Source organism: Myxocyprinus asiaticus, chromosome 11 (genome assembly GCF_019703515.2).
Source record: "Myxocyprinus asiaticus isolate MX2 ecotype Aquarium Trade chromosome 11, UBuf_Myxa_2, whole genome shotgun sequence".
Taxonomy (NCBI): Eukaryota; Metazoa; Chordata; class Actinopteri; order Cypriniformes; family Catostomidae; genus Myxocyprinus; species Myxocyprinus asiaticus.
The window spans coordinates 50,662,501-50,681,595 of NC_059354.1; the positions used below are offsets into that span (position 1 = coordinate 50,662,501).

At 39.7% G+C, this 19,095-nt stretch overlaps 1 protein-coding gene across 1 annotated transcript in view; it reads right to left on the minus strand.

Moving 5' to 3' along the window:
* Positions 1-81: 81 nt before the first annotated feature.
* LOC127448264 (F-box-like/WD repeat-containing protein TBL1X) overlaps positions 82-19,095 on the minus strand; it is a 32,828-nt gene continuing 13,814 nt past the window's right edge. Inside the window, exons 2-15 of the mRNA XM_051710671.1 lie at positions 18,005-18,117; positions 14,704-14,849; positions 14,312-14,522; positions 13,762-13,894; positions 11,858-11,999; positions 11,075-11,138; positions 10,865-10,962; positions 10,679-10,739; positions 6,371-6,492; positions 6,190-6,264; positions 5,687-5,814; positions 5,376-5,541; positions 5,191-5,292; positions 82-3,863 (exon numbers count right to left, since the gene is read on the minus strand). Of these exons, the coding sequence (XP_051566631.1) occupies positions 3,837-3,863; positions 5,191-5,292; positions 5,376-5,541; positions 5,687-5,814; positions 6,190-6,264; positions 6,371-6,492; positions 10,679-10,739; positions 10,865-10,962; positions 11,075-11,138; positions 11,858-11,999; positions 13,762-13,894; positions 14,312-14,522; positions 14,704-14,849; positions 18,005-18,062 (1,533 nt within the window). The 5' untranslated portion in view covers positions 18,063-18,117 and the 3' untranslated portion in view covers positions 82-3,836. The remainder of the gene's footprint in view (positions 3,864-5,190; positions 5,293-5,375; positions 5,542-5,686; positions 5,815-6,189; positions 6,265-6,370; positions 6,493-10,678; positions 10,740-10,864; positions 10,963-11,074; positions 11,139-11,857; positions 12,000-13,761; positions 13,895-14,311; positions 14,523-14,703; positions 14,850-18,004; positions 18,118-19,095) is intronic.

Sequence of the window (19,095 nt, forward strand, 5' to 3'; positions counted from 1 at the left end):
AAAATGAAATGCAATTTAAGACTTAATGGTTATATAAATAATTTAGCACTTTACAAAGATTTGGCAAATCATATTTCAAAAGTCACAGTGTTCCACATGAAATATTAATGACCTAAACACAACTGTTTGTAACGTCAAAATAGATTTATTTGGGCTCCGAGTGCGAGACACTGAGATACAGTTTTGTCCATGCAACAGATTTACTTTATACTTGGCAGCAGGGTCAGACACACATCAAAACGTGCTGCCCAACTGCAGCTCTCGACATGCCAAGACAGCGTCCTATCGCAGTCTGACACAGACAATAAGGAATTCTGGTTAATAGTAAGCAAGCTTCAATTCACTGCTGGGCTTAACCTAAAAAACATAATAAAAAAAAAAAAAAAAACTAAAATTTGTTTTATTAAAGTAAAATGTTGAAAATGGGAAATTGATTTTGCGTCTTCAAAGACATTGTCCTCTTCCATTGTTTGACTGTGAAGAGGCAGAATGTACAGTGTGGAATTAATAAAGTATACGCAGTATGTGCGCAATTTTCATTATCAGCACTGTATGTGCAACGCAAATTTCATCACTAGCACAGTACACACAAACATGATGCAAATTTAGTCAGCACAATACACGTGACACAAATTTAGTAAAACACAATACGCATGACACAAATTTCGACATCAGTACAGTACACGCAACGCGATTTTCATCATCAGCACAGTATGCGCGATGCAAATTTAGTCAATAGCACAATATGTGCTGAAATTCTCATAAGCAGTATGAACTGCGAAATTTTCATTAACACCACTGTATGCGTGACACAAATTTCGACATCAGCACAGTATGCGCAACGCAAATTTAGTCAATAGCACAGTATGCACGATGCAAATTTAGTCAATAGCACAGTATGCGCGATGCAAATTTAGTCAATAGCACAGTATTCGCGACGCAATTTTCGTTATCACCACTGTATGTGCGACGCAAATTTAGTCAATAGCACAGTATGCGCGACGCAAATTTAGTCAATAGCACAGTATGCGCGACGCAAATTTAGTCAATAGCACAGTATGCGCGACGCAATTTTCGTTATCACCACTGTATACGCGACGCAATTTTCGTTATCACCACTGTATGCGCGATGCAATTTTCGCTATCACCACTGTATGCGCAACGCAATTTCCATTATCACCACTGTATGCGCGACACAATTTTCGTTATCAGCACAGTACACACAAACATGACGCAAATGTATTCATAAACAGTATGCGCAACGCAATTTCTGTTATCACCACTGTATGCGTGACACAAATTTCGACATCAGCACAGTATGCGCAACGCAAATTTAGTCAATAGCACAGTATGCGCGATGCAAATTTAGTCAATAGCACAGTATGCGCGATGCAAATTTAGTCAATAGCACAGTATGCGCAACGCAATTTTCGTTATCACCACTGTATGCGCGACGCAATTTGTCAATAGCACAGTATGCGCGACGCAAATTTAGTCAATAGCATAGTATGCGTGATGCAATTTTCGTTATCACCACTGTATGCGCTATACAATTTTTGTTATTACCACTGTATGCACAACGCAATTTCCGTTATCACCACTGTATGCACGACACAATTTTCGTTATCAGCACAGTACACACAAACATGACGCAAATGTATTCATAAACAGTATGCGCGACACAATCTCCATTATCACCACTGTATGCGTGATGCAATTTTTGTCATCAGCACAGTACACACAAACATGACGCAAATGTATTCATAAACAGTATGCGCGACACAATTTCCATTATCACCACTGTATGCGTGATGCAATTTTTGTCATCAGCACAGTACACACAAACATGACGCAAATGTATTCATAAACAGTATGCGCGACGCAATTTCCATTATCACCACTGTATGCGTGACGCAATTTTCGTCATCAGCACAGTACACACAAACGTGACGCAAATTTAGTCATAAACAGTATGCGCGACGCAATTTCCGTTATCAGCATGGTAAACACAAACGTGATGCAAATTTAGTTATCAACAGTACGCGCAGCACAGTATGCACACAGTACACGTGACAAATCATTAATACAGCGCAGGACCCAAATTTCATCATCATTATAGTATAAAGCATGTCACAGCACAGTACGTGTGCTACAAATTTCATCATCGGCACAGTAAACATGATGCAAGTTTTGATATTAGCACAGTACACGGGTTGCAAATTTCATCATCAGCACAAAATGCACAATGCAAATTTTGTCATAAGCAAAGCGTGATGCAAATTGTGATCCACACAGTTAGTGCAACGCTAATTCCATTGTCAGCACTATTAGTATATAGTACTGTTTGCCTCCCGCTGACTGTGCTAAAACTGAATCGCAAAGCAATTGTAGTGCGTTTGCATCAAACCCGTCCAAATGGGCTTGCAAAGCATACCTTAGCTTTCAACACCTGTTTCAAATTAAAATGTGACGGTGTCGCAAAGGTAATGCTCAGCAGACAGACCACATGTTGACAGCAGGTACTATAAACACAATCAGCCTCTGTTTAAAAGCAATGCTACATTCACCATCGCCGAGTTAACGCCGTGTCCTACCGAAGTACGCGATAAAGCGACAAGCAAGGGTGAATTCAGGAAAACTGGGCCATGTTTAACCATTTATCGCAATAATAAAGTGGCCCAGTTTACCTGAACAATCTCAACCATGAAAACGGCTAGTACCGTTTGTCGTGTTACAGCGTCGTGTATGTATAGCGCGACACATACAAACATGAAGGCGTCTACACTAGCTCATTGGAGGCCACATCCACTCTAATCCGTTTTCATTTTCCTATCGTCATCATTTTCCATAGTGTGCAGTAATGGAGAGCTTTTTCGAAATGCTTCAGTTTTCAGTGGAGGATAACGCCATTCTACGGTGGATGAGAGGCGTAAAAGTAGCAAAACTAATGCGTTTTCAAACTAAAATTAAGTGGCCCGAGAATGCACACACACAGCCTGGAGTGTTCCTTTACCACTTACAAGACAACAGATTTTGAGGCACACATATGTAGCTTCTGAAGAAAGCTGATTTTATGTTTATAAACATATTAACACAGTTAATAAAATCGGTGTAGTTATCTAATTTACAACTTTACATTCATTAAATGTACATCCAATGGAGGAGATAATACACTTAAACAAATACAAAAATCAAACATTTTAATAAAATAACCTCCTCTGCAATCGACTTCTTCATTCACCTCTATATTATACAGTTAAGATAGAAAACACTCAAAAGTCTTTCGTTCCAGTCCGGTGATGAGAGAAATCGACAATAAGCTCTTGACATTTTTAATATTCTTCATCGAGGAGAGATTCAAATGATGGGCCGTTTAAGAGGGCACATATTAAGCCTCGCATTGGACTAAAAGTGACTTCCAAAGATTGTTCTCCATTCAAAATCGGTTTTTCTACAAACAGGCTTCATAACCGTGACTGGAAACCGGGCCCAAAATGACCCAACACCAGTTCTGTCCAACAACATTGGCATGTGTACGGCACTGGATTACAAACGAGTAAAAAAAACAAAAACTCTTGAACTTATACATATCAAGCTTTTGGCTCTTGAGCCTCCTCGCTGTCCATCTAGTGCACTGAACTGACATCGCCAACAGCACAAGCGGTCTCGTTCTGACCATCTTAAATAGCTGGGTTTTATTTCTTGGTAAGGTCGCAGGTCTCAACGGCCTGCCTCCATGCAGGAAATGCGAGTTCAGATGGCCAGCAACAGCTGCAGAGATGTAGTGAAGACATTAAACTGCACAATCCTGTATCCACCCTCAGATTCATCAAGCGTTATTTCCGTAAATCAACAACACAGACCTGGAAAAACAAAACAAGAGGTGAAAATGCACCATTATGAAAATGTGCTTTTGCAATATAACAGTGTTGGAAAGAATGAACTAAAAGTAGTTATGCTACTAATTACATTCCTTTGTTTTCAAAATAGTGTAGCTTTTCAAGTTACAAGCTACTTTTTCCAACAAGTTGCAGTGTATAAAATATTACATGTTTTTTTTTTTTTTTTTTTCACATTATATTGCACATCCAGCTTTACAACCGTCTGCCTGGTGACACCTGCACAGCATTTAACCCCTTACACCCTGGAAGCATTTTGGCTAAAATGGCAAACCCAAAAGTAAGAGCTTATAACTTAAAACAAAATAGCAAAGAATGTCAATTGCATAGTATAATTTTTTTTAGAAAACCTTTCAAAACTGTGCGACCTTCGAGACATTTTTGTCTTTTTCATATTTATTTTCTCGATCATTTTGGCTGTGTTAATGCCAACAGCATACATTTTGGCAAAGGTGTGTATTTTTGGGGGAATTTTGATATTTCAACCTCAGTTCCTATAATACATCTATAATACACTGTGTACACAAAATAGTTACACTCAGGACCTTCAGGACAAAAATGTCCCCATTGAAACCCATTAAAACTGCAATATTTGATCCCAGTGCCATTAAAGCATAAAATCATGAATTCTATGATATTATGCTTTCATTCTGGAGCCCTGGCTTAAACGTTTACATTATTAATATTTTCCACCAGATGGCGCCATTTTTCTCATGTTTAGCCTATGGAGCAAATACAAGCTTTTCCCCTATTTTCTGTTTGCTGTATTATAGAGCACTGCAGGACAACTGAATAAATGATGCAGATAAAATTGTGTGTGTGTGTTGGTATGGATGTCAGAGTGTGTTTTGTGTGTGTTTATTGAGAAATGTGTGTGTGTGTAAAAAACAACAGTGGCATTATGTAAACAAACTGCCATTTAAAGGGTTAAAATCCTGAAAATGAATGAATATTTGGTAGTTATGATCAGGACTGATGTTGGTTAAATAATCTAAGTCAGTGAAAGTGGAAAATAATATTAATATATAATATTATTATGGCAGTTTTTTTGACGTGGACATTTTTGTCCTCGAAGGACCTCAGAGTAATTTTTTTTATTGATGCACAAGAGTTAAATAACTTCAATTTTGCCTACTTTTTCCAAAAGCACACCCTAACTGTAGTCAAACTACTTTAAATTATGAGTAGCTTATAGCTTGACAAGCTAAAGTTCCAAAGTAGCTTCACAACACTGATATATTAAAGCATTCCAGTGCAATCTTTCTAATGAATTCAAGAAAGATAAACGTACCGATCCATCTGATGCACTCGCGCCAACTTTATCTCCCAAACTGTTCCAGCACACCTCAAATATTCCTCCAGTTCCTCTGTAACTGTTCACTAAAGCTCCGCTCTGAAACACAACACTCGTGCATCATGAACACAAACTTATGATCTACCCACATCAGCGGTGTTTGTGAATGACCGTTAACTGACCACAGTGTCCCAGATGTGCACGCATTTATCAAAGGATCCACTGGCTAAGAACTTCCCATCAGGACTGAAGGCGACGCTGTAGACCGGCTCCTGGTGTCTGGTGAGCGTGTGGATGCAAACGCCCCTCTCAACATCCCATAATCGCACCGTTGAGTCAAAAGACGCACTGAAGAAAATCAAGCAAAGTCAGGTAAGAAAAAACCCCCAATCTGAAACATTTACAATACTAGTCTTTTAACGGTTCTTGTTCAATTCTCTGGAGTATTTAGTTCGGGTTAAGGGTGTTTACGTGCGAGACCGCAGGGCGTTACCTGGCCAGTAGAGCGTTGGCATTGGGGTTGTTGCTGCCAACACCCGTCGGGCTCCATTTGATGGTGTAGATCTCTTTGTTGTGAGCTTGAAGATTGTGAACACATGAATCCTGCTTCATACTCCAGATCTGCAGCGAGAGTGAATGCGTTACAAATAAAAACATAACAGCAGCAAAACCTACACTGAAATTGTGTCCATTTCAATCAAACAGTCGTTAATGTTTAATGCAAGTTAAAAAACTAGTAACAATGTAGCTAAAAACCCTCAACAAACTAGTTTAATGCCATTATTAAGGAAACTTAATCAACAAATAAAAAATGCATTAAAACGTTTTTTTTTAAATTAACGATTTGCTGCTTAATTATTGTTTTGCCAACAAAATCATCACGTATATGTATATATATCGTGAATATACAATATATCTCTCCAGTTAGCACTTTACATTATAAAGATTCAAAGAACACTGACAGTTCTTCAAAGGAAACAAAAAAGTAACCTGTACCTTTAACGTCATGTCGTCCGAACAGGATGCTAACAGCGTTCCCGACGGGTCCCATTTAATGGCGTTTACTTCATTCTGAAAGAGACAAATGCTGTTTTTATTTACGATGTTACACCCATGCACAGTAAAGCTGGTCAGAATGATGGAGAGATGGCGTGTTTGCGTGGTGTGAGCGGCTCACCGTGTGCCCTTGGAAGGTTTTGAGCGGTCGCTCACTTCCTAGGCGACACACGTGGATGCACATGTCCGTACTGCAGGATGCAAATGTGGTGTTATTCTGCCAGTCGACGTCCAGAGCCGGAGCTGAGGAGAAGAGCCCGAGAGAACCGATCAATAAAAACACAACCCTGTGACATGCACCTGTAATCTGGGCAGTATGTGGTTTGAAGTTGTCCTGCTGGAAAATGCAGGGATGTCCCGGGAAAAGATGGTGCTGGATGGCAGTATATGCTGCTCCAACATTTTTACATATCTGTCTGCATTAATGGTGCCCATGCCATGGGCACTGACACACACCTGGTCCATACTGGCCACTGGCTTTTGGACCTGATGCTGATAACAGCTTGGATGGCCCTTTTCCTCTTTGGCCCAGATAACACGATGGCTTTGTTTTTCAAAAACATTTGGAAATGTGGACTCTCCAGACCAAAAACACAGTTCCACTGTTCTACTTTCCATCTAAGATGAGACCGAGCCCAGAGAAGTCGGCAGCGCTTTTGGACAGTGTTGATGTATGGCTTCTCCTTTGCTTAACTTGCAAAAGTCTTAACTTGCATCTGTGGATGCAGCGGCGAATGATGTTGAATAACAAAGGTTTACTAAAGTAATCCCAAGCCCATGTTCATGATATCCATTACAGATGAATGATGTTTTTTAAGATAGTGACGTCTGAGGGATCAGAGATCATGCGCATTCAGAAGTGGTTTTCGTCTTGCCCTTTACGCACCGAGATTTGACCAGATTCCTTGAATCTTTTTACTATATTGTGCACTGTAGACAGTGAAATGCCCAAAATCCTTCCAATTTGTCTTTGGGGAACATTGTTCTTAAAGTGCTGGATTATTTGCTGTTGGCAAGTCTCGAATGATCCTTGCTCTTGAAGGACTAGGCTGTTTTTGGAGGCTCCTTATATACTAAGACACGATTGCCTCACCTGTTTAACATCTCCTGTTTCACATCACCTTGTTATTTAAACTCGTCAAATTGTTATTAGTCTTAAATGGCCCGTCTCAACTTTTTTGGAGCGTGTTGCAATCATCTGATTTGAAATTACTGTACATAAAAAAACAATGAAATTCACAAGCTAAAACATCATATAATGTGAATTTGTGGTGTTTTCAATATAGCAAAGTGTAAATATAATTTACAAATCACTCTTTTTTGTGTTTATTAGCATTTTTCATACTGTCCCAACTTTTCAGAATTGGGGTTGTAGATTCTCTGATAACAAGTCCTAATAATTTGTACCATTCTGTGTTAATCCTTCTGTTGTCATTTCCAGCAAATATTGTTATAAATGCAATATTTGGTATAAGAACCAGACTTTATGACATTGTCCAGAACATCTAAACAAACACAGCAAAAGCTAACTGTATTAAACTGTTTATAGAAATAACAAACAAATGTGTCAAATATGACCCATCATTAAGAACCAGTTATGACTTTAGTTATGAATTTAATAATTATGACTTTTTATCTCAATTCTGACTTAGTATCTCATAATTATAAATTACTATCAAATAATTTTGACTTATCTCATAATTATGATGAATGACTGTCATAAATATGACTTTTAATTAAATAATTTTGACTTTCTTATAATTATCTCATCATTATCTCATAATAATTTTAAAATGTCATTAATGAGCAAGTACACCAACAACCCGTCGTCCAAAGCATGCTTTTGCCTTACCCCAATTCACTACAGTAAGTGTGCAATAGAGAGTTTTACTTAGAGCTGTCGGGACGGATTTGGTGTGAAATCGCAAACATACGTCAATTGGTTCTTGCATGCTAACGTCATGTCCGTAAACTCAGAAAGAAGGTCTGGCTGTAGCGCGATTCACACCGTGAAATCACTCTCCTCATGGATTTTTAACTTTTTTCTCCCCAATTTGGGATGCCCAATTCCCAATGCGCTCCAAGTCCTCGTGGTGGCGTAGTGACTCAATCCGGATGGAGGAGGATGAATCCCAGTTGCCTCCGCGTCTGAGACCGTCAATCCGCGCATCTTATCACGTGACTTGTTGAGTGCGTTACCGTGGAGACGTAGCGCGTGTGGAGGCTTCACGCTATTCTCCGCGGCATCCACGCACAACTCACCACGCGCCCCACCGAGAGCGAGAACCACATTATAGCGACCACGAGGAGGTTACCCCATGTGACTCTACCCTCCCTAGCAACCGGGCCAATTTGGTTGCCTAGGAGACCTGGCTTGAGTCACTCAGCACGCCCTGGATTCAAACTCACGACTCCAGGTGTGATAGTCAGTGTCAATACTCGCTGAGCTACCCAGACCCCGATTTTTACATTTTTAACTGTTTGGTGAAGTTGTTTACCTGCTGTAATGCATGGGTATGTTTTGTGGTTGTTATGCTTTAATTAATCAAATGTGTACCGATTGCAATGTGTTTCTAAGTTTCACTTTTTTCTGTTGCGTGTTTACTAATATTCATGAGTGTTTTATATCATTGCTGCAGTTCTGAGATTCCCAATGTGTGTGGCGCTGCTTTCTTAGGCTTTTTATTTACTTCAGTCACAGAAATGCACAAGCTGAAAGATTATTTTTATTTATTTATTTATTGCATGACAAAGACCTAATGGTCTAAACGTTGCAAGCAAGTGTAAGCCAATAAAGTATTTCACCTCTTAAATTGATACGTGTATTACAATACAAACATTGAAGTGTATTGTGTAGTGGATAAAACACTTGAATAATCATATTAAAATATAATTAAGAGTGTTGTTTATTTTCCTCAAAGTAAGTAATATCACTTATAAATATTTCAGCAAATAACATATCAACATGAATATAGCTCGTCATGACTCCGTTCTGCAAGTAATCTCGGAGTCTAATCGGAGCTCAAACCATGAGATTGATCTGCCACAAGAGCATTCCCCAATCACAACCGACGTAAAGTGTTCCTCCACAATTATCTTATAGTTTTGACTTTGTCTAATATCTCATTATTATAACCTAATTTTTATCTGGTATCTCATAACTATTACACTTTATCTCATAATGATTTTGTCATAAATATTACTCCCTTGTGCGACCTTCGGGACATTTTTGTCTTTTTCATTTTTGTCTTTTCGATCATGTTGGCTGTGTTAATTCCAACGGCATAAATTTTGGCAAAGGTGTGTATTTTTGGGGGAATTTTGATATTTCAACCTCAGTTCCTTTAATACATCTATAATACACTGTGTACACAAAATAGTTACACTCAGGACCTTCAGGACAAAAATGTCCCCATTGAAACCCATTAAAACTACAACATTTGATCCCAGTGCCATTAAAGCATAAAATCATGAATTCTATGATATTATACTTTCATTCCGGAGCCCTGGCTTCAAAATTTACATTTTTAATATTTCCACCAGATGGCGCCATTTTTCTAATGTTTAGCCTATGGAGCAAATACATGCTTTTCCCCTATTCTCTGTATTATAGAGCACTGCAGGACAATTGAATAAATGATACAGCTAAAATTGTGTGTGTGTGTTGGTATGGATGTCAGAGTGTGTTTTGTATGTGTGTATTGAGAAATGTGTGTGTGTGTGTGTGTGTGTGTGTGTAAAAAAACAACAGTGACATTATATAAACAAACTGGCATTTAAAGGGTTAAAATCCTGAAAATGAATGAATATTTGGTAGCTATGATCAGGACTGATGTTGGTTAAAAAAATTAACTCATTGAAATGGAAAATAATATTAATATATATAATGTTATTATGGCAGTTTTTTGACATGGACATTTTTGTCCTCTAAGGACCTCTGAGTAACTTTTTTAAATTGACGCACAAGGGTTAAATTGAATAATTGTGACTTTATTTCATAATTAGGGCCTAGTATTTTATAAATATGACTTACTACCTCATAATTTTGACTCGATGACTTTGTCATTAATATGACTTTGAATTCAATAATTATGACTTTATATAGTATTTGATAGTAATGACCTTTTATCTCATAATTTTGTGTTCTCATAATTATCTTGTAATTACGACTTACTAGAGCACAATTTGTTTTCCATGTGGCAGAAATGGGCTTCCATGCTTTTAAGGATGTTATGCAGGTCAAAACTGATCTTTATAAATATACAAATAAAATTTGGCGAAATATTTTACACTTTTCAAGCCCCTCACACATACTGCAAACGTGCATACACTGTTGTGCATCCTCAAAATGTGTGCGCATACATACAGAGTATGAAATCTACGTATTTCATTTCATAAGGACGCTAGTCCTGTAGTTCTGTGAACTCACCAGAATGAAAAGGGAACTGCTGCTTAGCTTCACCTGTGTGTGCATCCCAAATGATTGTCGTCTGCAAGAGAGTGAGACAATTAGAGGGATGAATGATTAATTACAAAAGGAAGTCAGTTATAACAGACAGACACAGACGGACAGATAGATAAATAGACAGATAGATAGAATAGAAGATAAATCCACCTTATCAACTCCAGCGCTCAGAATACTGTTTCCTTTCTTATTCCACTTGAGTGCAAATATGGGCCCTTTATGCTGTCCCAGTGTGCTACTCAGATTACCTGTTAAAAACCAGAAACACAAGCTCGTTTAAAATGACACTTGCTTGTTGAGTTTTATTAGTTGTCTGTTTTAGGGCATCACTGTGCCATGTGTCAGTAAGAGTTGACGTACCATCTTTAGTCCATATTCTTGCAAAACCGTCATAAGATCCGGTTGCTAGGAGAGTACCATCACTCTGCACACGAAAGAAATATTTGATTGAGAAACAAAACGGAGCTAAGAATGTTGATTTTAAACACTAGAATGATACTGCAAATTCACCATCTTTATATTAAACTCATATCATTGGGGGTCTGGGTAGCTCAGCGAGTATTGACGCTGACTATCACCCCTGGAGTGGCGAGTTTGAATCCAGGGCGTGCTGAGTGACTCCAGCCAGGTCTCCTAAGCAACCAAATTGGCTCGGTTGCTAGGGAGGGTAGAGTCACATGGGGTAAACTCCTCGTGGTCGTGATTAGTGGTTCTCGCTCTCAATGGGGCGTGTGGTAAGTTGTGTGTGGATCGTGGAGAGTAGCATGAGCCTCCACATGCTGCGAGTCTCCGCGGTGTCATGCACAACGAGTCACGTGATAAGATGCACGGATTGACGGTCTCAGAAGCGGAGGCAACTGAGACTTGTCCTCCGCCACCCAGATTGAGGTGAGTAACCACGCCACCACGAGGACCTACTAAGTAGTGGGAATTGGGCATTCCAAATTGGGGGATAAAAAATAAAAAAAGAATGCAAATAATCAATGCTTCTGTCAAGTAACACAGTTCCATGAATAATCCTGCAACTTGCCGCATTAATTTAGAATGTGCGGTCACAGTGTGTGCGGCTTTGAATGTAGCTCATCCAATCAGCATTTAGAGTCGTAACTATCCGTTTAATAAAGTTTAATGAAATGCACTCACGTTCCAGTCTAATGAAGTGACGTCTTTGTTACTAGGAACGTCCTGCCCCCCCTCTCTAATACAATGACGCAGCACCAGCTGAGTTGAGCCGCTGTTACTGTTCTCATTCAGGTTCCATATACGAGCTGTGGAGTCACCAGAACTGCAGCACAAACAGCACGTAAAAATACAATAAAGATCAATATCTTGAGAGAAATAAAGACTGCATGAAACTACGTAGTGAACACAATGTCACGCTTAATATTTGAGAAAACAGTAAGTATTTTTCCCATTCGTTTTTTCCGTAGGAGTTGTAACCAATGACCCAAAACATGAAAAATTTAGATTTGAAGCAGAAAAACTATTTGCAAATCAGACAAAAAGACAAAGATACAAGACTGTGTACTTAACGTCTTTAATGAGGAAATGTACTACAATCCCATGAAGCATTGCAAATGATGTAAACAAATTTAATACGATGGAAATATAAAAAACTATTGCTATACTTTATAAAGTTGTCGATTATATTTATAAAAACTATATATATATATATATTTTTTTTTTCTCCCGTTTTCTCCCCAATTTGTCCTCGTGGTGGCGTAGTGACTCGCCTCAATCCGGGTGCCGGAGGACGAATCCTCAGTTGCCTCCGCGTCTGAGACGTCAGTCCGCGCATCTTATCATGTGGCTTGTTGAGCGCGTTACCGTGGAGACGTAGCGCGTGTGGAGGCTTCACGCTATTCTCCGCGGCATTCACGCACAACACACCACGCGCCCCACTGAGAGTGAGAACCACATTATAGCGACCACGAGGAGGTTACCCCATGTGACTCTACCCTCCCTAGCAACCGGGCCAATTTAGTTGCTAAGGAGACCTGACTGGAGTCACTCAGCACGCCCTGGATTCGAACTCGCGACTCCAGGTGTGATAGTCAGCGTCTTTACTCGCTAACCTCCTCGTGGTCGCTCTCGGTGGGGCGCGTGGCGAGTTGTGTGTGGATACCGCGGAGAATAGCGTGAAGCCTCCGCACGCACTACGTCTCCATGGTAATGCGCTGAACAAGCCACGTGATAAGATGCACGGATTGACGGTCTCAGACACGGAGGCAACTGAGATTCGTCCTCCGCCACCTGGACTGAGGTGAGTAACTACGCCACCACGAGGACTTAGAGCGCATTGGGAATTGGGCATTCCAAAGTGGGAAGAAAAATGAAAAAAATAATAATAATAATAATAATAATGTTTTCATTGGTTTTCACTCATGATTGTTAGTTATAGTTTATTTTGTTTCAGTTCATTGCTCATTATCCTGCTTATTACACCGCTACTAACTGGATAAATGGACATGAAATACTGATTTGCATGGAATTTAAAGTTATTATAATTTTTTAGCTATTATGTGAGAAGAATCGCGGATTCTCTAGAAAAGCTGAATTTCACCTGCGTCAGAGATCTGAAGACCGTCTGACTCCTCATTACCCCGCTTATTACACACCCATTAAATAAATAAATGGATATGAAACATTGATTTGAGTTGAAATTATTTTATCAGCTCTGTGATGCGAGAAGAAGGAAAGATGACTCGCAATACCCATATGTGTGGCTGTTTTTCAGAAATATCAGACTGCTAGATAGTGCAACTGAGTATTCGCCCAGTTAACTTGTTTTCTTGAGTCAAAAGCTCTGTACACAAGTAACAGCCTCTTAATAATTGTGCTGCCTACCTTTTGGAACAGTTTTTCTATTGGAAGCACAGCTATGATGCCTTAAAATACTGTCTAAATAGGCAGCTCACTAGATCCTCAATATTTAGCTCCATTTAATGTTATGAATCGCTCTTTTGAAATCAATACTTTCTGTAGGAGTTATGCTTGCACAATTTGAAACGGCATCGTTTAAGGTCAGCGTCTATAGCGTGACTCACCCCGAGGCCAGGAGGTCACAGACAGGGTTCCAGGCACAGATAAAGACCTCTGACTCGTGACCTCTCAACACTGTGGCTTTGCCGGCAGGAATCTGGATCTCTCCGTCCATCTCCATCAACTCCTCGTGATGATCTGACGGAGAGGAAATACACGTGCTCTTCAATACTTCTTACCAATGATGCACGGGTGAGGGTGTAAAAAACATTTCACAGTAAAATGTCATATACATTTATTTAGAATTCTCCGAGGTGAACTTATCAGGGATAATTTACACTTACTAAGCGAACAGGCTGCTTTTAGTTCGACTAAAAATGCAAACAAAATGTCACTTCTGCCAAGGTGTTCGTTTGGCGATAATTCTCCGAAACACACATCTCTGAATTCATGGCTAGTCGAAAAGCGTTGATGATTGAGTTTGGCTTCTTTATTTTATCACCTCAAGTAACTAATTTTATACTGATGCCATCTGTAGTATAAACACATTGCTTTAGGTTTGGCTTAAATTAGGCTTTCTCATTCAGTACTTTCTCTGTTAAATGAATGACTTACTAAGTGCATGAGTGCCGTTCTCGTCTCCGTTGGCCGTGGCTTCCCCGTTCTTAGTAGCATGAGACTGAGCGGTTGAGCTAGTGCTGTTGTTTTGCAGCTTCGGTTCGAGTTTGTCATTGAACGCCCACTGTCTGGACTGGACCGTGTCCGGCATCACAGCGTCAATGAGCGACAGAGACTCTATCGGCCGACAGTCAAAAAGTGTGCCATCCTGAAACATTCATTCACAATTTTAAAATACAACCAAGAGGCAAAAGTGAAACAAAGCAACAGATTGAAGAAATCATGTTTATTCTGGTGAATATCTGTTCATTCAAGCACAAATCCAAATTGAGACTGTAAATGAAATCTCTACTATAATCAGTTCAATCATGATCCAGTTTGAATCTGACCTCGATAATGCTGATCTCTGCTTCCACATACTGCAGTCCTTTCTGTAGTATGGAGACGAGAGCAGCAGGAGGCACCAGAGCGCCATTGATGTTTGACTGACTGATGTGACTCTCCATGCCAAAGGTGAACGCTGAGTGAGAGAAACCTATAACACAAACACACAACACATCAATGTGAAAAAAGAAACTATAAACCAGTTCAACTGACTTCCAATGAATGAATGGCCATTTTATTTGAACTAGGGCTTCCAATGCTTCATTCAGGGGATTTCCTCAGCTAATATTGATCCATGCACTTATTTGTGATTCATTTGAGCATATTGTGCAATTAATTGATTACATTAATTCTAATGCATTAACCCTGATTTTTCGCTCATCTCAACGGCCACGTTTACATCTGCTATTAAAGGAATATTCAATCGACAGCATTTATGGCAATATTGATTATGTAACACAATTTTTGTTCCTGGGTAGTAAGTGTTATGTCCTAATTGCTTATGCCTCAAAAGTATAGAAAATGGCTATTATTCCCCACAAACTTTGCTTTTGTGACCAGGACAGTGATATTTTGAAATGTACCTATTTCCAATGAGAAAACGGGCGAATGTGTGTCTTTTCGTTTACATGAAGTCAGAAAAATGTCCAATTTAACATGTATTTATACTAAAGTAATACAAAAATGACTACAAAAGATTTAGAAGTGAGTAGTTTTTCGAGATTTACGATTATACTGTAAATCACTTTCACGAATCAGCCCCCAAATGTACTCATCATATTTCAAGGCGTCCAGCAAGGTCTTGATGCTGTTGTAATCCTCTTTGAGGTGCACCGAGTGAGCCAGGGGAACAGACGGGTACTTGTTACCATTATGGAGCAGCACAGCTTTGAGGCTCCTGGATGAGCTGTCAATGAAGAGGCGCCACTCATTCTGGTCACAGGCGATTCCGATTCCCTCCAACAGACTGGTCACATTGTGGCAGAAGCAGAGCCCATCTTGACGGGTGAAGAAGCTGGAAAAAGTTTGGTGATGCTTCCTCTGATCTGCGACTTGCACACTTTCATCCAACAAGTTCCACTGCTTGAGCCTAGACGTCAAAAGCTCGGCATTGGACTTGGTGAGACCAAGATCTCTAATCAAGTCGTTGAGGTCTTTTAGGTTGGGGTAGTATGGGTTTCTCTCCTCAGCTCCACCTCTGAAATTGTCATCTGGATCTACAACGTCTTCCTCGCTCTCTGACTTGCTGCTCTCTTCTAAAGATGGCTGCTCTCTCTCCGGAGGAGTGGGTACGGGGAGCTCATGGCAGTGGGCACCGGAGTGATGGATGAAGGAAGGTCCGGATACGTGATAGCAGGTGCATTCTTGCCAGTCCGACGTTTGGAAGGGTCCACCATGCAGAAGTAGCAGTTGCTTGAGTGGTCAGTGGGTTCACCCAAAATTCTTGGGAGAGTGAACTTCATGGCTCTCTTTTCCCCTCTGTACCATCCTACAAAAATACATTTATTTCACTCATGACTAATGTGTAAGAGATTCTCACAACATTTTTCATATATGATATGTATTTTCAATAACAGTGAAAATTGTAAAACATTTTAAAATTAAAAACTTTTACAATTTTAAAAATGAACAAATTATAACATAAAATTCCAAGCAACAGTTGTCCATCTTACCTTCCAGGGTTTTTTTTGCAGTGCTCGCAGGTGAAATGAGGTGCGCAGGGTTTGTCTTGATCCCGACAGGCATAGCGAAATATGCCTTGTAGGCCTCACACATCTTAGCAGATGCTTCCACAGAGTACTTTTTTGCTCTTGCCTTGATAAATTGGCCGCAGACATAGCAAAATGTGTCTGACGGATGCTTGCAACCTCTTGATGCCATCTCAGGAAAATGCAGATATGTATCCACTTCGGCAGCTGGAACTAGACTGAACTGGTGGGCTTTAGGCCCCTGTATTTATACAACTATTTATATTACTGGAAAGTTCTAGAAAGATCTAGAAGTTACTCCAAGTTTACTCAGCACTGACTCTATCTGGAATGTTCTGGAAAATAGGTATATCTCAAAATATCACTGTCCTGGACACAAAAGCAAAGTTTGTGGGGAATAATAGCCATTTTCTATACTTTTGAGGCATAAGCAATTAGGACATAACACTTACTACCCAGGAACCAAAAAAAAATAAATAAATAAATTATATATATATATATATATATATCTTTTTTTTTTTTTTTTTTTTTTAACCACAAAAAATTGATTACCACAAATTAATTTCGACTCGTCCCTCCTTTTCTTTAAAAAAGCACAAATCTGTGTTCCAGTGAGGCACTTACAATGGAAGTCAATGGGGTCAATTTTTGGAGGGTTTAAAGACGAAGCTTATAATTTTATAAAAGCACTTACATTAATTCCTCTATTAAAACTTGTGTATTATTTGAGCTGTAAAGTTGTTTAGTCGCTTTAGAGTTTGTCGACATTACATCGTCATGGCAACGAAGTTGTATAATTGTCTATAACTTTCCACAGATGCGGTTAGTAAGTGATTTTATAACACTAAAATCATGTTAACACACATATTGTTTATGTCTTGTGTCTACAGTGAGTATTTTAATGTTTACAGATTGACCCCATTGACTTCCATTGTAAGTGTCTCACTGGAACACACATTTGTGCTTTTATTAAATAAGAGGAGGAACGAGTCGAAATTAATATTAGTGGTAATCAATCAATTAATTAATTAACAGTTAATCGATCACTCGTGCACATCCCTAGTTATAAACAAACAATGCGTAACAAATTATTAGCGAAGATATTGGTGGTAATTCCACCATTGGCGCAATAATATTTAGATTTTCCCAGTTGAACACTGATATATTGCGCACCCCTAATTTGTAATGTAATGTCCCAGAAAACATCAAAACACTGCCTACCTGTCAATCAACCATTGCTCTAAAACAGGATATTAATCTGGTTGCATATGCAGCTTTTATAGGAAACTACCATATTGGAAATCCCTATAACGGTTCAGAAAATGTTAAATAATATTTGTAAACAACAACGAGCATTCCGCTCGAAACATCCAGTTTGTGGTGAGATTAACATAATTACATAATTACATTTTATATGCGTTTTGTGACAAACTTTTTTTTTTGTATTAATCTATTAACAGAGACACTCCCCTTGCAATCCAATCACAAGTGCTCACAGTAGATGCATTTTAGCGATCAATGTCGCAAGAGTTTGTCAGCCGTTATTAATATTCCCATGGATGATATAAGCCCCATCTATAATATCCGTGGTGTTTACCTGACTCCTGTAGATATCTGTACACTAGGAAGTTGACCTCATCACTGGTTATGCTCATCTTAACTCACAACCTCAAGGGATGAGAAACACCGGAGCTGAAGAACGACTCCAATCTACAGAAAACACAGATATCAACATGATGAGCAACATAACACACCAGTGAAATGAAGAAAAGAAAAGAACTGACAGACGAATTCTCACAAAGACCAGGCTGATTTCCCAAGCATCCATATGTCTGTTTTTCAAATGCAACCCTACAAAAGCAATAAGTCATGAAAGGCTGTGCGTTTTGTAGGGTTGGGAACCGAGAACTGGTTCTTGTTCAGAACCGGTTCCATTCCTGAAATACTCGGACAGTGTTTCCAGCGGCACATTTCTGCAGCAGCGCTTCCCTCGACTGACTGTACAGCGTAAAACACACAGTTCTACCAGTGTATTTGATTCCCGAACGAACGAGTCGCGAGCCGGCTCTTTTGAATCTACAATGCTTCCATTTATAGTCCGGTATTAGGGCTGAAATGATTGAATTGTCGACAACATTTTTTGTTGTCGAATAGTCGTTTGATCTCTGTGACGAGGAGGAGGGTGGGGCCGGGCCTTATTCCTCTCCTCGGCTGATTAGCCCAATTGGGGGCCGGCCATGCACACTCACGGCCCGGCCCCGCCCTCCTCCTCGTCACAATCTCATTTAACGTAGCATGCGATCACATTAAACTCTAACTCTAACACTGCAGTTCACGACTGACCAAGGAGAGGAAGAATTACACAGATCACAGATGCACTCTAAACTTTCTAAACAGCTTCAGCTGATGTAGATCGCCAAGTATGACAGAATTATAATGCAAAAATACCAAATAAGTAAATACAGAAGCACTCTCGTTGTGGAATAAGTGGAGCCGGAGCTCTTTTTTGGGGGATTTTCTCCCCTTTTTCTCCCAATTTGGAATGCCCAATTCCCAATGCGCTCTAAGTCCTCGTGGTGGCGTAGTGACTCACCTCAATCCAGGTGGCGGAGGACAAATCTCAGTTGCCTCCGCGTCCGAGACCGTCAATCTGTGCATCTTATCACGTGGCTTGCTGAGCACGTTGCC